The 15,679-nt window shown below is 38.7% G+C and overlaps 1 protein-coding gene across 1 annotated transcript; it reads right to left on the bottom strand.

Moving 5' to 3' along the window:
- Positions 1-481: 481 nt before the first annotated feature.
- On the bottom strand, positions 482-6,602 carry LOC139961589 (neuronal acetylcholine receptor subunit alpha-3-like). The gene is made up of 7 exons (XM_071960899.1): positions 5,851-6,602; positions 5,282-5,421; positions 4,293-4,337; positions 3,635-3,759; positions 3,271-3,457; positions 1,953-2,328; positions 482-1,215 (listed from the first exon to the last, which is right to left on the bottom strand). The coding sequence occupies exons 1-7, from the start codon at positions 5,924-5,926 to the stop codon at positions 1,025-1,027; spliced, it is 1,140 nt and encodes a 379-aa protein (XP_071817000.1). The 5' UTR covers positions 5,927-6,602; the 3' UTR covers positions 482-1,024.
- Between the last annotated feature and the right edge of the window lie 9,077 nt (positions 6,603-15,679).

Here is a 15,679-nt window from a genome sequence, read left to right on the forward strand (position 1 = left end):
GTTCTCTCTTCGCTCTTTTCCCTAATGAAAAAATGCAGAGAGTTGATGGGTGTGTACACATATTGTATAGGAACATTTGTGAAAAAAGATATGCTGATGGTTCTATATATTCACTAAGGAACGCTCCTTCTCTCTCAATCGATTTATCCAAATGGATCATAATGGAGGTTGTGCTACAGTCAAATAAAGGCTATATTAAGTAATCTTGTGGTAATGCTCTTTGAGGGGTGATTATGGGTCATGTTTATTTCTTTGTGTCCATTGTCGTATTCATTTAAATGGTACAGAAAAATGAAGAATAGGTTGGTAGTATAATGTGTGAATGAATACATCTGTAATTTGTTAAACCTTCCTATCATCAACGGGTGTTGCTCGTTTCAAACAATAACCATGTTGTGATTTCGATGGGGATGAGGGTGGGGTTGGGGTGTGGGTGGGGTGGGGGTGGGGCGGGATGGGACCACAGGGCCGAACGCACACTTGTATATAATGACTGGAAAAAATACTCACTTCTTGTTCGAAGTCCAGACTGGTTTAAAATTTGATGTCAATCCAAACATTGTTTTTTTTCGAGTGAAAACAGACCAAAACATTAGTGTGATCGTTCCCAACAAAAATAAAACTGTTAACTTTACTGCATGACTGCATAGGTTACGATTTCATCGAATACACAAAGGAAAGTGTCTCTTAATTTAAGAGGGCGTTTAAAGGAATAATCATTGACGTCGCCAATAATAGGTGAGCATGCGGGTGAAAGGGACTTGATCACTCAAACGTTTTCGTGCCTCTACCGTGCTTCCACCGTGGTATTTGTAGTAGGAATAAATTGGAAAATACACTCTTCCTATACATTCAGAGCAATTAAGAATTAACAATGGCTACATACAGTTACTAACTTACTACATTTATATTCCGGTGCATCCCATGTAATTTTCATTTTTTATTTATTACGCGTTTTTACTTTCTTTCTTTTTCTTTTTCCTTGAACATGAACCGGTTAACGGAACACGGGGATAACCTACTATTATTTAGAAAACACAACAGCAAAGATAATGGCATAAATGATTGATGAAACTATTTTCACGCCAAGTATGGAATATTTCATTTTCCTCAGCCATGGCATCCTGGGTCTTTCCTTGCGCAAGTTGCGAGCGTTGATCAGTCCGTACACAGTAACCATCACGCCCTCGATAATGAGCCAGATGATATAACTACCTATATATGGAAGATAAAATACATGAAACTGCACAATAATGCAAAATAGATCGGCGAGTACGGTCGCCCAGAAAGAACACTATATAGAAATACAGTCGCTCATATCGTTATCTCGAAAATTGCGAAATATACAAAGATGAAATAACGTTAATGATACAAAAGTGAAACTTCCAGAATACAACATACATACAACTCCGTATTTGAGATAAAAAAAAAATAGTTAAAGTGTCCCATTTTGGCTTCCGTAAAATATTACTAATTAGGTATAGCGAATATATCTCCACCCCCTCCCCCCATCCCCTCCCCTCCCCCTCTCCCTCCCCCACCAAACCGATTGGTTCTTTACCACCTCACCACGCTCATAAGTCGTCTCTAAACGCCATGATCATTCAAATAATATCGATTCTATCGTTTGAATCTTAATATAACGTGATTATATAAGTTCGAATCATGCAGAAACTCACTTCAGTCACGTTCGGTGAATACTGACGCTAGTATAGGTATTTGAATGAATATTCATAGTGCAGTACATCATATGCAGCCAGTTGGAACAATTAATTATTAGTGCTAATACCACTGTATCTCACCTGAATGACTTTATGCTGAGTAAACAAAACAAAAAACGTGCAAAACAGTACCGTGAAGTGTAGACGGATTGTTTCAAAAGATGGTATATATATATATATATATATATATATATATATATATATATATATATATATATATATATTACGTACCTATTATAGGTTGTCCAGTGGATGGCAGCTTGGTGAAAACGAACGTCAAGGACACAAACAAAGTTAAGACGCAAGTTAGTCCAAACTCAGGCGTATGTGTCTCTTCCTTGTCAGATAAACAGATTACGACGGTAGTCATTCCTGACAAAATTAAACATGGGAGAATTATGGCCAGAAAATGGGAAAACCTTTCACCTCTTCTGAGTTCCAAAACGTAGTGTACGTAAGATTGTGTTTGGTTTTCACAGCTATCACAGTCATAAGAGGCCACGTTAGCATCAACTGTTGCAATATCGAGTTCCCATAGACCATGTCTGATATCATATTGTTTGTAAGCCTTACCGTCAATCAGGTCTGTGACAGCATAAAACTCTTGCTGTTGAGATGAAGGTATATGAGAAAACAAAAGAAGTCCTCACTATCCGCTGACCACCAAACGCAAATAGAATACAGAAAACGTCTTAACATATACGAGGTGTAAAATTTATCAGAGATTCACAGAAAGACTGTTTATAGTACAGTGATTTTTCATTTTCATTTATTTATTCAGTCAATGTATAAACATTTTACACATCGAAAATCATAACGTTCCTCCTGCTCCGTAATAAATATGAGTAAGCAATTTATAATAAAAAAAAATATTTAAAGATATATGCAAACAAATGTAAGAAATCTAAAATGTGATTTGAAAACGTTAATAAAAGAATATGTAGGAAAAGGCTGAAAAGTGTCAAACTTGTGAAAGACTAAAAATAGGACCAATAACAAACTAAACAGAAAATACAGATTCCCATTATGACGAATTAAATAATTTCACAGCAGATGCCGGGGGTGGGGGAGAGGGGGACTATCCGTTAGACGCTTATTTCCCCCTGAAAGTGCAGAGACGGCGATTTGAAGGTAAACAAAATTAAATAAACCATTACCAGGGTGATTCGAGTCACTCATAATTTTGTTTAATCCATTTACAAACAGGCATATGTGTATATATCTGTGTATACTTGTTTCGTATTTCTAACTGAGGACTTGAAGAAAAGAATAACAAGTCCCCAGACCTTTTAAAAAAATCACCGCGTCCTCAGAAGAATTATATTTAATAGGTATGGTTAAGGTTAGGGTACGTGGATATGAACCATAGAAATTGAAGTATTTCAATGTCTTTGATATGAACAATGGAAAAACAACGGGTTCCTCGGACTGAATGTTAAACACACCTGCATGTGTGTGTGTATGCGTGTGTTCGTGTGTGTGTATGTATGTCATTTTGTTTTAAACTTTAGAATATATGTTATCATACTTCGATCATCGAAATATTTACCTGTGTTGTCTGGTAGAGCCATGTAGTAAATGTCAAATGGCAAGTTTGCTTATCGAACGGATAGTTTCGAACGGAAACACTGCAGAAGGACTGCATGTTTGCTAAAGTGTACCAGTAAATCTTTCCCGTATGTTTCACTACGACGGCGGTTGTATCCGGTATGAAACTTGCAAAGTCTGTACTCACGCTGTGTGAAAGTTATAAAAAGTCAACAAAAAATTGAAAGTAAAAGTCAAAGTAATTAAAATGGTTGAGATTTCGAGAAGAAAAAAACAACAACAACACATTTTTCGGGATAACATTGTCCATTTTCTTTTAACAATGGTGAAATTGTTTGATGTCCAATTGAGCATTAATATCTGACCTTTCGTTCAGTACCAGTTCTGGCCTCCAAATGAGCTCATCACCCTGCGATGTCAAAGGAAGTCTCGTCTCCAGGATACCATCATACTCATCTGGTTGCCATGACAGTCGATAATCCTCCCAAGTCTTGTGCAGTGCAGAATTAGAAAGAAAATAAGTGATGCAGCTCCATTCATTATGTTTTAGTGGACCAAATTGCGGGAGGGGGGTGGAAGGGAATTCCACTGCCAGTGGCCGCACCGTGCATTAATGGTTGACGAAATTTAGTAATGTAAGTTTAGTAATAAGTGATTGCATTTAGTTCCGAAAGACGTTATCTGGTTATATTGGTTCAAATTTTGGTGGTGGTGGTGGGGGGGGGGGGGGTTGTCCACTGGGCTGACAAAATTGAGCAATGTAAGTAATGTTGAATTTAGATCCGTAATCAGTTATATGAACTTCAACGTTATATACATTGTATCGACAACATGCCAGGCACTACAAATTAATGATGTTGTAGGGAAACACGATATGTATAAACTTGAACGTAGCTTTATTGAATACCCTGTTTAAGACCTCTTATATGTAGCTATATATGAGTGAGAATTGTTGAAAGGATAGGTGATCCACATGCACTTGGTGTTGGTGTTATAATATATAGTAGATTATTGTTTACTCACCAGCTTCATCATCCCACGCAGGTGGAGATGTTGTTCATGTTCAGCCTTAAATTAACAAAAAAACGTACCGTAAATATATAAATAATGACGTACAGGGCCTATGTAATTAAACTGGAGATACATTGCAGTTCTTTTCATTGATCTCTTTCTTGCACTTTGTACACATATTTCCACACATCAACAACTACTTCGCCTAGAAACTCTCAATTGGAGTAAAGGATATTGGAGGTCTGAGTAGTGTGAGTAAATAGGAACGTCTGTCCAGACTGTGTGCACCATATATTACACCAGGTTCTAAATCACATGGAAGGCCACCTATAGCTTTGTTTGTTAGTCACTTTTGTTGCCGGCGCAGCATTTGATATCACCTAGGGACAGATCCAGGCAGTGACGTAAATTCGGGGGTGGGGGTGATTATGGAGGTATCGACCCACCCCTGAGAAAAGCAAGAGTCGACTCGATACCACGGTCAAAAACCTGAAACGAAATGAACGTGGTATTATAACCATGAACGTATAAGAGTGATGGAACATGTGGGATGCGCAAAATGGAGGGGGAGGGATGCCCCTAGGCAACGCCCCTCCCCTCCCCCCTCCAGTGACCCTCTATCGTCAGTCCGGAAAAAACGTTCATTCAGGGGATTTTTGCGTTCCAAAATAATAAATAAAATATATTGGCACAACACTGGCGTTGTGGCGTTGACACCTAATTAATAGTCTATAAGTAAGCCTCAGAATGCACCCTTTGAGGTATATTATTTTACTTTCTCCAGGGTGGGGGGGGAGGTTGTGGGCTTCGAAAGGGGTGGGGTGCAACCCCAGCATTCGCGCCTGATTATATATTAAGCTCATTTTCTTTCCTGGCGTTTGTTTACTAAACAGTTTTGAAGCCACATGCGCATTTACATGAAAGTAGTAACTTAATACTAAAATCGTTTTTTACAGGATGGACATATAGCTTCGAGAAAAACAAAATGTAAAAGTACTTACGAGAACAGAAATAGTTGGCGTAAATCTGAATCCAACTTTAACTGTATCTGTGGTATCCTTGACTGGTCGCAGAGAAGCCGTGTAGTTTGTCATTAGGGTGGCCTGTAGATCACGGTAGACTTCATTATCGCCGCATTCAACTTTAACAAAACAAAACAAATAGAAATCATGTATTTCTGATTAATCATCGCGCATGATGCATTGTGACTGATTTGTTGGAAAGATCCAGCAGCGTCCTGGCAATCAGCACTTACAGGTTCGATAACTTTTGAATCACACTTCAGTACGGTACGGTGAGTATACACTGGAAAATGTACTCAATTACGATCGGGGTACGAATATAGTAAGGAATCAAATACTATATAAAGATACAAGTCTGCTTGGAACTGCAATATTTGCCTTTCCTGAATTCACAACGAATCATACAGGTTTTTAACGTTCACACCACTATGTCACTGACTCGATCGGACAAAATCAGTATAATCGTAAGGTCACGTGATGGACTTTTGATTTCAATTTTAAGTTATCTACTAATTCCCAATTATAACGTAGTACGTGGTGGTCCTTACTCCAACGGGGAAGAACAGTTAAAATCAGAAGAAGGCCATGCAGGATACGCTTCCTGAAAGAGCGATGAAACATCATTGTTGCCAGTGGTGACTATAGTACAACGTTAACGGTCGAAATAGATTGGGTCCACACTCTGAACCGTGAGACTAATCAGAAACTATAAGAAATAAACAATCCTAACACGTCTTTTATATCGATCTCTGTATTAGACAGAAACCGAAACAGGGGACAAACTAAAACGAATGACAGCGAATGACCGAATGACAATTGACTTTGTACAAGGTTAATTATCATTTGCGAATGACAGCGAATGACAACGAATGCCAGCGAATGACAACGAATGACAACAACTTGGACAACGAATGACAACGAAGGACAGTGTTGAGAAGTGCTAGAATGATAAACGGAGTGAAGTAAATGCGGTTATTGGTTTTCTGCGCAAAAATGATTTGAGGAAAATCGCATCACGTGTTTGCAGGGTTTTGGTGTAATTTACGGATAGAAACCACAGGGAAAGTTTTTGTGTGAGATTGCGCTTGCGTGCTGTGCTTTTTACCTCTGTAGATTTATACAGAAAGATAACTGAAGCCATTTCAAGATTATGGTATTGTTAGTTTCTAACAATTAATATCGGAAAAGTGACGTTAAATTTACTTTTTAAAATCAGACTTACAATTTCGCTTACTATAAGGTGCGTTTTTATCTTGTCCGTACTTTACTAGATCTAGATACCCACGAAGTATGAACTGTGTTGAAGCAAATGTCTGTGCTGTCATTACTGTCATTCGTTTTAGTCAACGCAATTTTTTAGTGTGTACAACATATTGTCATTCGTTATGTGTAACGCAATTGTCATTCGTTTTAGTAACACCCCCGAAACAGCGGTCGATATTATATTTATTGCGTACTACTTGAAGGATCATGACAAATGTAAACTTTTGCTTGGTGTTATACGACAGGCTTGTTAAGTAAACGTATACTATCACTTCAGAATGGCGGGACTTATAATGTCATCAACCTGCCTCCCCCCCCCCCCCCCATACTTCACCGAACTATTATATACACAGTTGCCAACAACAGAAACCAATAGAAACTTCAGTCTCTGTCTTTTGATTTTACGATGGAAGGTTTGTAAAACGTGCATATCTCATACAGAGAGTTTACTTTATAGCTCAATAATTATCAATCGACAATGTTAATCACTGGCCAGGTATCATTATTTTATGAGCCATTACAAATATAGGAAGGAAGGCCCGTGACTACCTTGCTTGGAAAAATCAAGTCGCAAAAAGGACGTTAATATTAACGAGGAAGCAATAAACCTTGCTCGAGATCGTGATACGTGGCGGGGGTTAATCACTTGAGCATGTCGGATAGACGAGACTCAACTTACTATACTACTACAACTATTACAAATAAACAGATATATATGGAACGACAAAGGAATTTGCATTGGTTATACGCATGTAACAACATACGTGTTTTAGTATGTTTTTCTTGAGTGACATGGATGGAGTCGGATATGACGAGGGGAGGTGGTATAGAGGGCAAGGAGAGCCGGCTGTTGTAAGGGGTGGTATATTGGTCTTATTCATTTTAAAAAGAACGCCCACGTTTTGTTGCAATGTATAACATAGACAAGGAATTTGTATGGGTTATGGGCGGTTATAAGTGTTTTAGTATTCTTTTTCTTGGGTGACATGGATGGTGTCGGATAGAGGGATGTTGAGGTAGGGAGGGCAAGGAGAGCCGGCTGCTGAAAGGGTGATATATTGGTCCTATTTATTTTAAAAGAACCCCCACTATTTTCTACAATGTATAAAATAGACAAGGGATATGATGAAATGTGAACACATGCAGCTGCAAAAATAATAGTTCCATTGGCGTAATCTGTTAAGTCGGAACTCTTATGAAGCACACATACTACGGAAAATTGTGTGCAATTCTTCATTTTCAAGTTAGCGTATTACGTGAAATGTCTCTGACAATAGTTTCTTAGTATCCTTCAAACGCTTTGGGAAGCTTTTCTACTCAACTTTAAACGGAATGTGAAATCTTTCTTACGCTCACAGGCACATTCATAATATCCAACCCAACCTCGTGTGAATCCTCAAATCAGTAAAGAAAGAAACAACTGTGCCATTGTTCAAGTGTTTCCAAGTTGTACTATAGTATGTTGTTCCTTCTTTTTTATTTCCTTCCAGTATACATATAAAATGTACATATAAATGCTCATCGTGTGTGAGCTATACTATCCGGTCAAAGACCTTCTGTATAATAAGTAGAAAAACAATCCCGATCCTTACAATGATTTATGACAATGGACTGGTTGCGCGAATCAACGGCCTTGTGTTAGAAAACTCTTGACACCCACAATGTCCATTCCATTGAAAGGCCGTCTTCCTTTTAAAGATAAAGGGGGTAAAGAATGATGGAGGGATAAGTCAATACAATACTTGTGTTTTATTATATGATGCCAAGTTTATACGTTTGTACTTAAATACGACGAAAACACCAAAATAGGAGCTATACGGGGTAGGCCTACATCACATATTTAAAATCATAAACTAGTTCGGCGTTTATTACGAAAATCGATTATTTTTATTATTTGATTGTCTGAGTGGCTGATATGGTGTCATGTGACCATGTATTGATATTTCTAACTATGATGGATCGCGTAGTCTTCATTAGTATGCATAAAATCCTTATCAATACAATATGTATAGAGAATGTTTCTATAATTGCTACATAACGGGATCTAGTGTCACTTTTAGAAACTCTGACAAGTAATACGGTATATATCATTCACAACACAGAGTCAAGCAATTTATCGAGTATCGACTAATGTTTCGCTATAGTAAATTTATAATTTCCACGATCAATATTCGTAAACTTTGAACTTTAATGTTAGTAATAAGCAGTCGGTGTCGATGGTTAACTAAAACATACATATTACAACTGCACCTACTGAAACTTTAGGCCACTTTTTATGAAGAAAAACAAAGTCATTTGTGTCCTATGTCATATGATGCATAACGATCTAAATGACATTTTCATTTTGGAACGTCACTAGGATACCTTCAATTAACAGAAAACAGTTTCGTTGTCATATGAAATGTTGTTTCCCAAATTTATATGAAAGCGAAAATTAAATTCCTAATTATTCATGATCTTGAAACCGGATCGCCGTGTTAAAGCAATTTTCGATTGGTTAATTGTTGAGTTTGAGTATCCAAACATTTTTCTTCAGACTATACGTGGCATGCATGTACAAGGAAATAGGATATCTCGAACTTTGATGAGCAAGATGAGACTAGCAAAGTGAAAACCTTCTTTATGTGGTTTATCGCGTATATGAAATCTTTTGACGACTGATATACAGTGAATAGACTTACGTTTCAAATAGGGGAAAAAATCCATACGATCTTCATTAACTTATAGATGGATATAGGTAACGAGAAGAGGGTTAAGTCTGGGTTGTGGGTAGGCGCGTAGCGAGGAAGTTGCCAAGGGAGGGGCGAAGCCTGTAGGCAAACTATCTAAGCGTAGCGCAACCATAAGTTGGCGCGAAGCGTACAAACAAATATTGGCCGAAAATGCCACTTCCCAGGCCTTGTAAGTTGCATCTAAGCATTTTCTAGTTTGAAATTACTAGCGATATCATAAAAAAAAAATATATGCTCAAGGGGGCGGTCTCCCCCTGCGCCCCCCCCCCTTGGCTACGCGCCTGGTTGTGGGAGGAGGAGAACAAACTTCGTTGGGCAGTTGGATAATTCAAAGAAAGCATACCGCAAAATCATCTCATAATTTCCCAACCAAATGGACCTTCTGTGGACATACCAGTATCTAAATTCTTTTCAACAACACGACACATTATTTATTTATTTTTCAACTAAAGGACATTTCCTTTATCTCTTTTTTTTTCATTTTAATTATAGAAAAGGGGTACTTTCTTTCATTCACGAAAATTGGGAACTGTTACTGCTACTCCCCTGTTGGTGGTCAATCCATCGTTTATGGTGATTAGCATTAATACGGTTTGGAAGGATTAAAATCTGTGTGGATCTGTAATTACCGTGTGAAAACATTTCCCACAATGCAACGCCAACTGACCATACGTCACTAGCTGAAGAGTATTCATCGAGAAGTAAAGTTTCTAAAGCTAGATTGGCAAGATGTGGTTTTTTTCTGAAAGATAATTAAGATATAGTTATCAATGTCATTATTATTGTAATTATTGTTATTATTAATGTACAACGTTTTCGTTAACGTGTCAAGAATTATGTGTTATAGAATCAATATTTTATAAATAAAAAGTAAATAAAAAACTTAAACCAGCACTTCGGAGCTAAACTCTGCCAAATGATGAAGGCTGTAGGCCTAGATTAAGATTGGTGGTGCAGATCGAAACTCCGACAAATGCAGAGCGCTACGTCTTAGAGACCAAGAGTATTATAAGCAGATCAAAACACCGACAAATGCAGAACGCTACGTCTTAGAAACCAAGAGTGCTAGAGGCAGATCGAAACACTGGCAAAGTGCCAAAAACTAGCTCTTACGTCACTACTGGTGGCGCGAATCAAGACATTAGGTAAATGGAGAAGGCTAGCACTTAGAAACCATGCCTGTTGGAGGCAGATCGAAACACTGGCAATGGAGAATGCTACGTCTTAGAGACCAAGAGTGTTATAAGCCGATCGAAACACTGGCAAATGCCAAAAACTAAGTGTTACGCCACTACTGGTGGCGCAAATCTAAACATTGGCAAATGGAGAAGGCTAGCTCTTATAGACCATAACTGTTGGAGGCAGATCGAAACACTGGTCTTTTCATTTTGTGTATCTGTTTTGTATCTATTTGAGACTTGCACACAGTCACCTGTCCGTGAAGAATGTTTCAATCAAAATGGATTTGCTAATACGATTAGAAAAAAGTTAGGCTACCATCTGAATCTCGTATGCAGTATCAAATAACCGCCTCAGTGTCTCGGCTACGTGTTGTGCCAGCGCCGACCATGCACTCTATTGTACGGCTAGGGAGTAGTCTTCGTTACCCAGCCGTAGCGCTTTTTCATCTTTCGGACTCAACGTAGTTCAACGTGTAACAGCTTTGCAGTAATTACTGTGCCACCTGCAACACATGTTACCGTGTTACGAACACAGCGCAGTAGTTACTGATGCACGCCGTGGAACATGAACAGTAGTTACTGTACTACTATGAGTATCGGGTGAAGATACACACTGAAAGAAGCACACTGCCAGACTGATCACGACTCGGCGCATCTCGACTGTCGTTTCGTGGAAAGTCGTGGATAGTCGGGCAGCTTGACTTGGGTTTCAAACTTACGACCAGTTTCAAGTCGCTTCTTCGGCTTCAGTCGGGAAAACTGCACATGCAGCGTTTGTCCGAAATGGGAGTCGTGCAGTGTGCAGTGGTTCACGGGTTTCAACAACTTCAACAACAATAAATTCACATTTGACCTAAGCGAGCTCCGGTCGTTGATAGCGGACATGTCATTGTGGGCTCTGATCAGTCGGTTAGTATACGGGAGGTCAGTCGTGGGACTAAGTTAGTCTTCTAAGATTTTCGACCGTAACGTCGGTCGAGTTGAGTCTGGTCGGGATCGTACAGTGTGTGGTGGCGGGCTTCAAGATATACGTGAATGTAATGTTCATAGATTATACCTCTTGACTGTTGAGAAAGCTCATGCCTTCGACGGTCTGTACCCAGTGGCGTCACCAGACTTTTCAGTCTGGGGGGGCACAGGGGGGGCACCAGCATTTGATGGGGGGGGCACTTAGGTGGATACGTATCAACGTCATAGGGAGGGGTCTAAGGGGAGGGGGTGTCCCTCCAGGCGCGGCGGAACGGGAAAATTATTGGGGGGGGGGGGGACTAATGTGTAGAGACTATCTAAGCGGAGCGCCACCATCGGTTGGCGCGGAGCGTACAAGAAAATTTTGGGTTTTTCAAACCCCCAGATGGCCGGAAACGGCACTTCCCGAGTGTTTTATGCTGCGAATACCTAGCCCTAAAATATGGGTCTCAAGCCTGCAATTTCTCAGATTGCAAGCCCCCAAGCCCCCCGGTTCCGCCGCCACTGCCCCCCCTCCCCTTTGGAAAATTTTCGCATACGGAGGATGGGCTAGATGCAAAATGCTGCCACATTTGATGCTAAATTCGATCTGAAGATATCTCCAGAAATTGCTATTTTTGAGGTAATGATTTTAACAAGGTGCAGAATTTTGCGGAGAATATGAACCACATGCTGTCGATATTATGCCTAACCCTATCAATAGAAGCTACATTTGTTGAATTAATGTGTGCATGACCCCGACTCCTTTCTTGTCCTTCTCGTTTTCGCCCATTATCTATTAAGATGTAACAGGTTCCAGCATCGTTATTGGCTCCTATCAGGGATCTCACCATGCAATCCAAAGTTTGATCACACATCGAGTATGGCTCAGTATGCAGGTGTGAACATTCGCCATTTGTTCCTACAAGCATCTGACCTCAAATGACCTCTGCACCCCTTACACAACAGGGTTAATATATGGGTCCACAAATATAGGCAAGTATGGTGCCTGCGGACCCTCACATTCTCACATTTCGTCAGCTCCTAACCTGTCAACCTCAGACCAAGGCAACATATTGCAGTACCCTCCCTTCTCACAGTCATGTAGCTCGCGAAGCGGACTTGTATATCCGCTGGTATGGCGTGAGCACTGACACATTCAATGTAAATATCGACACCTGTTGTGATGGCGCGGGTTACGACTTCGATACCCGACGTTCAAGGATAAACTTGTTAATTTTTTCGCAGCTCATTTGAAGAAAATACGAATTACTGTGCTTCTTTGTCCTTATGAAAAACCAACTCAGATGATGGGAGTTGAATATAACAAAATATATATATTTTTTTACCAACCCAAATCTCAGATGGGGGGGCACCCGGGGGGGCACTAGGTTTTCCAGGGGGGGCACGTGCCCCCCCTGGCCCCCCCTTGGCGACGCCACTGTCTGTACCGCGTAGCTTAAAATGTTCTCAATTTTGTGATCTTGAGTTTCCAAGCAGGCTCTCAGTGAATCCACCTCGAGGAGCTCTTGAACTAAGTAATGTCTTCCTGGTTTAAAATTAGATATGTAATAAATGGCGTGCGTAAAATATTGACACCAAAAAAAAAGTCATATGTGAAACATACAGATCCATATGTAAATATGAATCATTGACGAATGTTAAAAACAATGGAAGAAAAGACTATAGTTAATAAGTTGTCCGAATGGCTCAGTGACAATTGTTCAATCATGGACCCAAAACGTATTATTTGTTAGTGGAACAATGACATATAAAAGCACTCTTGCATGCAGTACCATTAAAAATATTTAAAAACAATAAGGTAAATATTTCGACAATTTAATAACATATGGTAGTATAGCTGAAACTTAATAACGGATAGGCCTACATCTCAAAAGTAGCTAGACCACCAAGGACACAATACATGTGAGGTGTTTCCTGCAAGTATATTATTTAGCTCGTCGAAGGGATGTTCCGTACGTGGTCATTATGTATTGACTGTTTGGGATGTCGATGAGAGTTTTAACAAACATATCCCATCGAAACTGGTCCTCCATAGGTGTTGCCTCTGATGGTACAACAAACAGTGGTTTACAGCAGCAACAACAACAACAACAACAAAGCAACAACAACAAAGCAACAACAACAAAGCAACAACAACAACGAAGTTAAATGTTACGTTTACACTATTCTAACACGGCTGAATCACCAAGCGTGAGATATCGGAATCCTATCAGCTTTCAGAGTGATCATGGCGGTTCTTTATTAAGAACCAGAAACGTTTAAAATATGTGTTACACTTGCTTAATTTTAAATAGCATTAACAACAAACACCGAACAATATGTTTATAATCTTTCAGATGATAAAATGTGGGAACTTAAATTAACATTGAGAGCCCATAGGAACAATTGGGGGGGGGGTGGGGCTGAGGAGCAATATATATATATATATATATATATATATATATATATATATATATATATATATATATATATATATATATATATATATATATATATATATATATATATATATATATATATATATGTATATACATTAACGGCCATGAGAACATTTACTATACCTGAAACTGTCGTCAAGAAAATGCTGATTTTTTTTACCAGGTTTTGTTTGAATGTTCCAATCCATCGTTCGAGGAAGCTCCCGTGCTTGAGCTGCATTACAATGCATAGCTGATTGAATGGTATCATGTTACCTCCATAGATGTCACCAATGACCCTTGCGTAAACCCCTGTTGACATTAAAGATTGTCGATTTAGAACGATATATCAATCTTATCGCGAGCTGAATATCTGATATGTGTTTTACGTAATATGTTTAATTGAACAAGAAAGCTGTCGCTTACGGGGTAACACAAAAAATGCTTACACTACAGTCATGGCTATTACTGTGACTGTGAAGTGATCATGTTTGTGAAATTTATGTTACTCTAACGTTTGTTGGTATTATTTCTTTATTGATAGGTTATTCAGCATGAACCCCCACAGTGGCCTGGCCCCGCCCCCCCCCCCCACATGGTTAACATCTGGGTCTTTGGTAAATTACGCAAATTTTGCAGACTCCAGAGAATAATAGCACTTGGCATTTCGATATGAGTTCAAATAGAAGGCAGTGATGTATTAAAATGAGAACTTGCTGAGTTCGTTAGCTACCTCAGTAATTACCTTCACTTTCGTCATTCTGTTTGCCAAGGAAGAGTCTCGATGCTCTCATTTTTGAAAAATTTGAACGAGAACTGGATAGAAAGAGAAGTATATTTATAACAGTGTTTGATATTTTAAATGAAACTTGAAAGAGATTGTTATGAAGCTAAGAAGCTGAACGAATTTTACTCATTTCGTTACCAACTCTATAGCTTCTAGATTCTTCCAGCAATACAATGTTTCTGTTCCAGTAGTATATGATTATGTTCCAATACTAGTATAATTATATTCCAGCAATACCATATGTTTATGTTCCAGTACTAGAATGTTTATGTTCCAGCAATACTATAGGTTTATGTTCCAGTACTATTATGTTAATTAATGTTACAGCAATAATATATGTTTCATGTATCCAGTACTTGTATGTTAATGTCCCATCAATTCTATTTTATGTTCCAGTAGTTTATGTTTATGTTCCAAGACTAGTATCACTCTGTAGGTCCAAATTTATGACCCTTTCAATATCTAATTCGTTTTTTGAACTATATATGATGGCAGTATCATCGTCATAAAGAAAAATCTTACAATTCGAAACTACAGTAGGAAGGTCATTAATATAACTGATAAATAAAAGTGGACCCAATATGGATCCCTGGGGTACACCAATTGTAACTGGTCTTGCATCAGATTTAACCCCATCAATAATAGTAGTTTGTTCTCTATTTGATCCTTAATCTAATGCATGGGAACCACGAAATTGCTACAGTACCTACTAAACACAAATTACATAAATGTCACTAAACAGCATCCGTAGTGACATCGTTTTTAGGTACAAATTTGAGTTTCCATCATATCTTTAATCTGTTTTTCATACATATCTTTTAATATGATTGTTATCATGACTATATCTAAGGACTTTTGAGTCTTATTTCTGTATCCAGTGAAATCGTCTCGCCGAGATATAAAAGGATGAATTTTCCGTACATTTTCACGGTAGGCCCCTCTGTTCAAGGTCAATGAACGACTATAACATTAGGTCCATTAAGTGCGGATTTTGGTCTCCCATTTGTGACATTGCAGTAAACCAA

Source organism: Apostichopus japonicus, chromosome 20, assembly GCF_037975245.1.
Source record: "Apostichopus japonicus isolate 1M-3 chromosome 20, ASM3797524v1, whole genome shotgun sequence".
NCBI classification, from domain to species: Eukaryota; Metazoa; Echinodermata; class Holothuroidea; order Aspidochirotida; family Stichopodidae; genus Apostichopus; species Apostichopus japonicus.

What these genes read in the sequence shown, in the direction of transcription:
- LOC139961589 (XM_071960899.1), bottom strand. Translation starts at nt 5,926, where the DNA reads ATGATGTTTCATCGCTCTTTCAGGAAGCGTATCCTGCATGGCCTTCTT. An exon ending in CGCCAACTATTTCTGTTCTC is followed by an intron (nt 4,338 to 5,281) that starts GTAAGTACTTTT and finishes TGTTAATTTAAG; the next exon opens with GCTGAACATGAACAACATCT. An exon ending in GGCTCTACCAGACAACACAG is followed by an intron (nt 2,329 to 3,270) that starts GTAAATATTTCG and finishes TCATCTCAACAG; the next exon opens with CAAGAGTTTTATGCTGTCAC.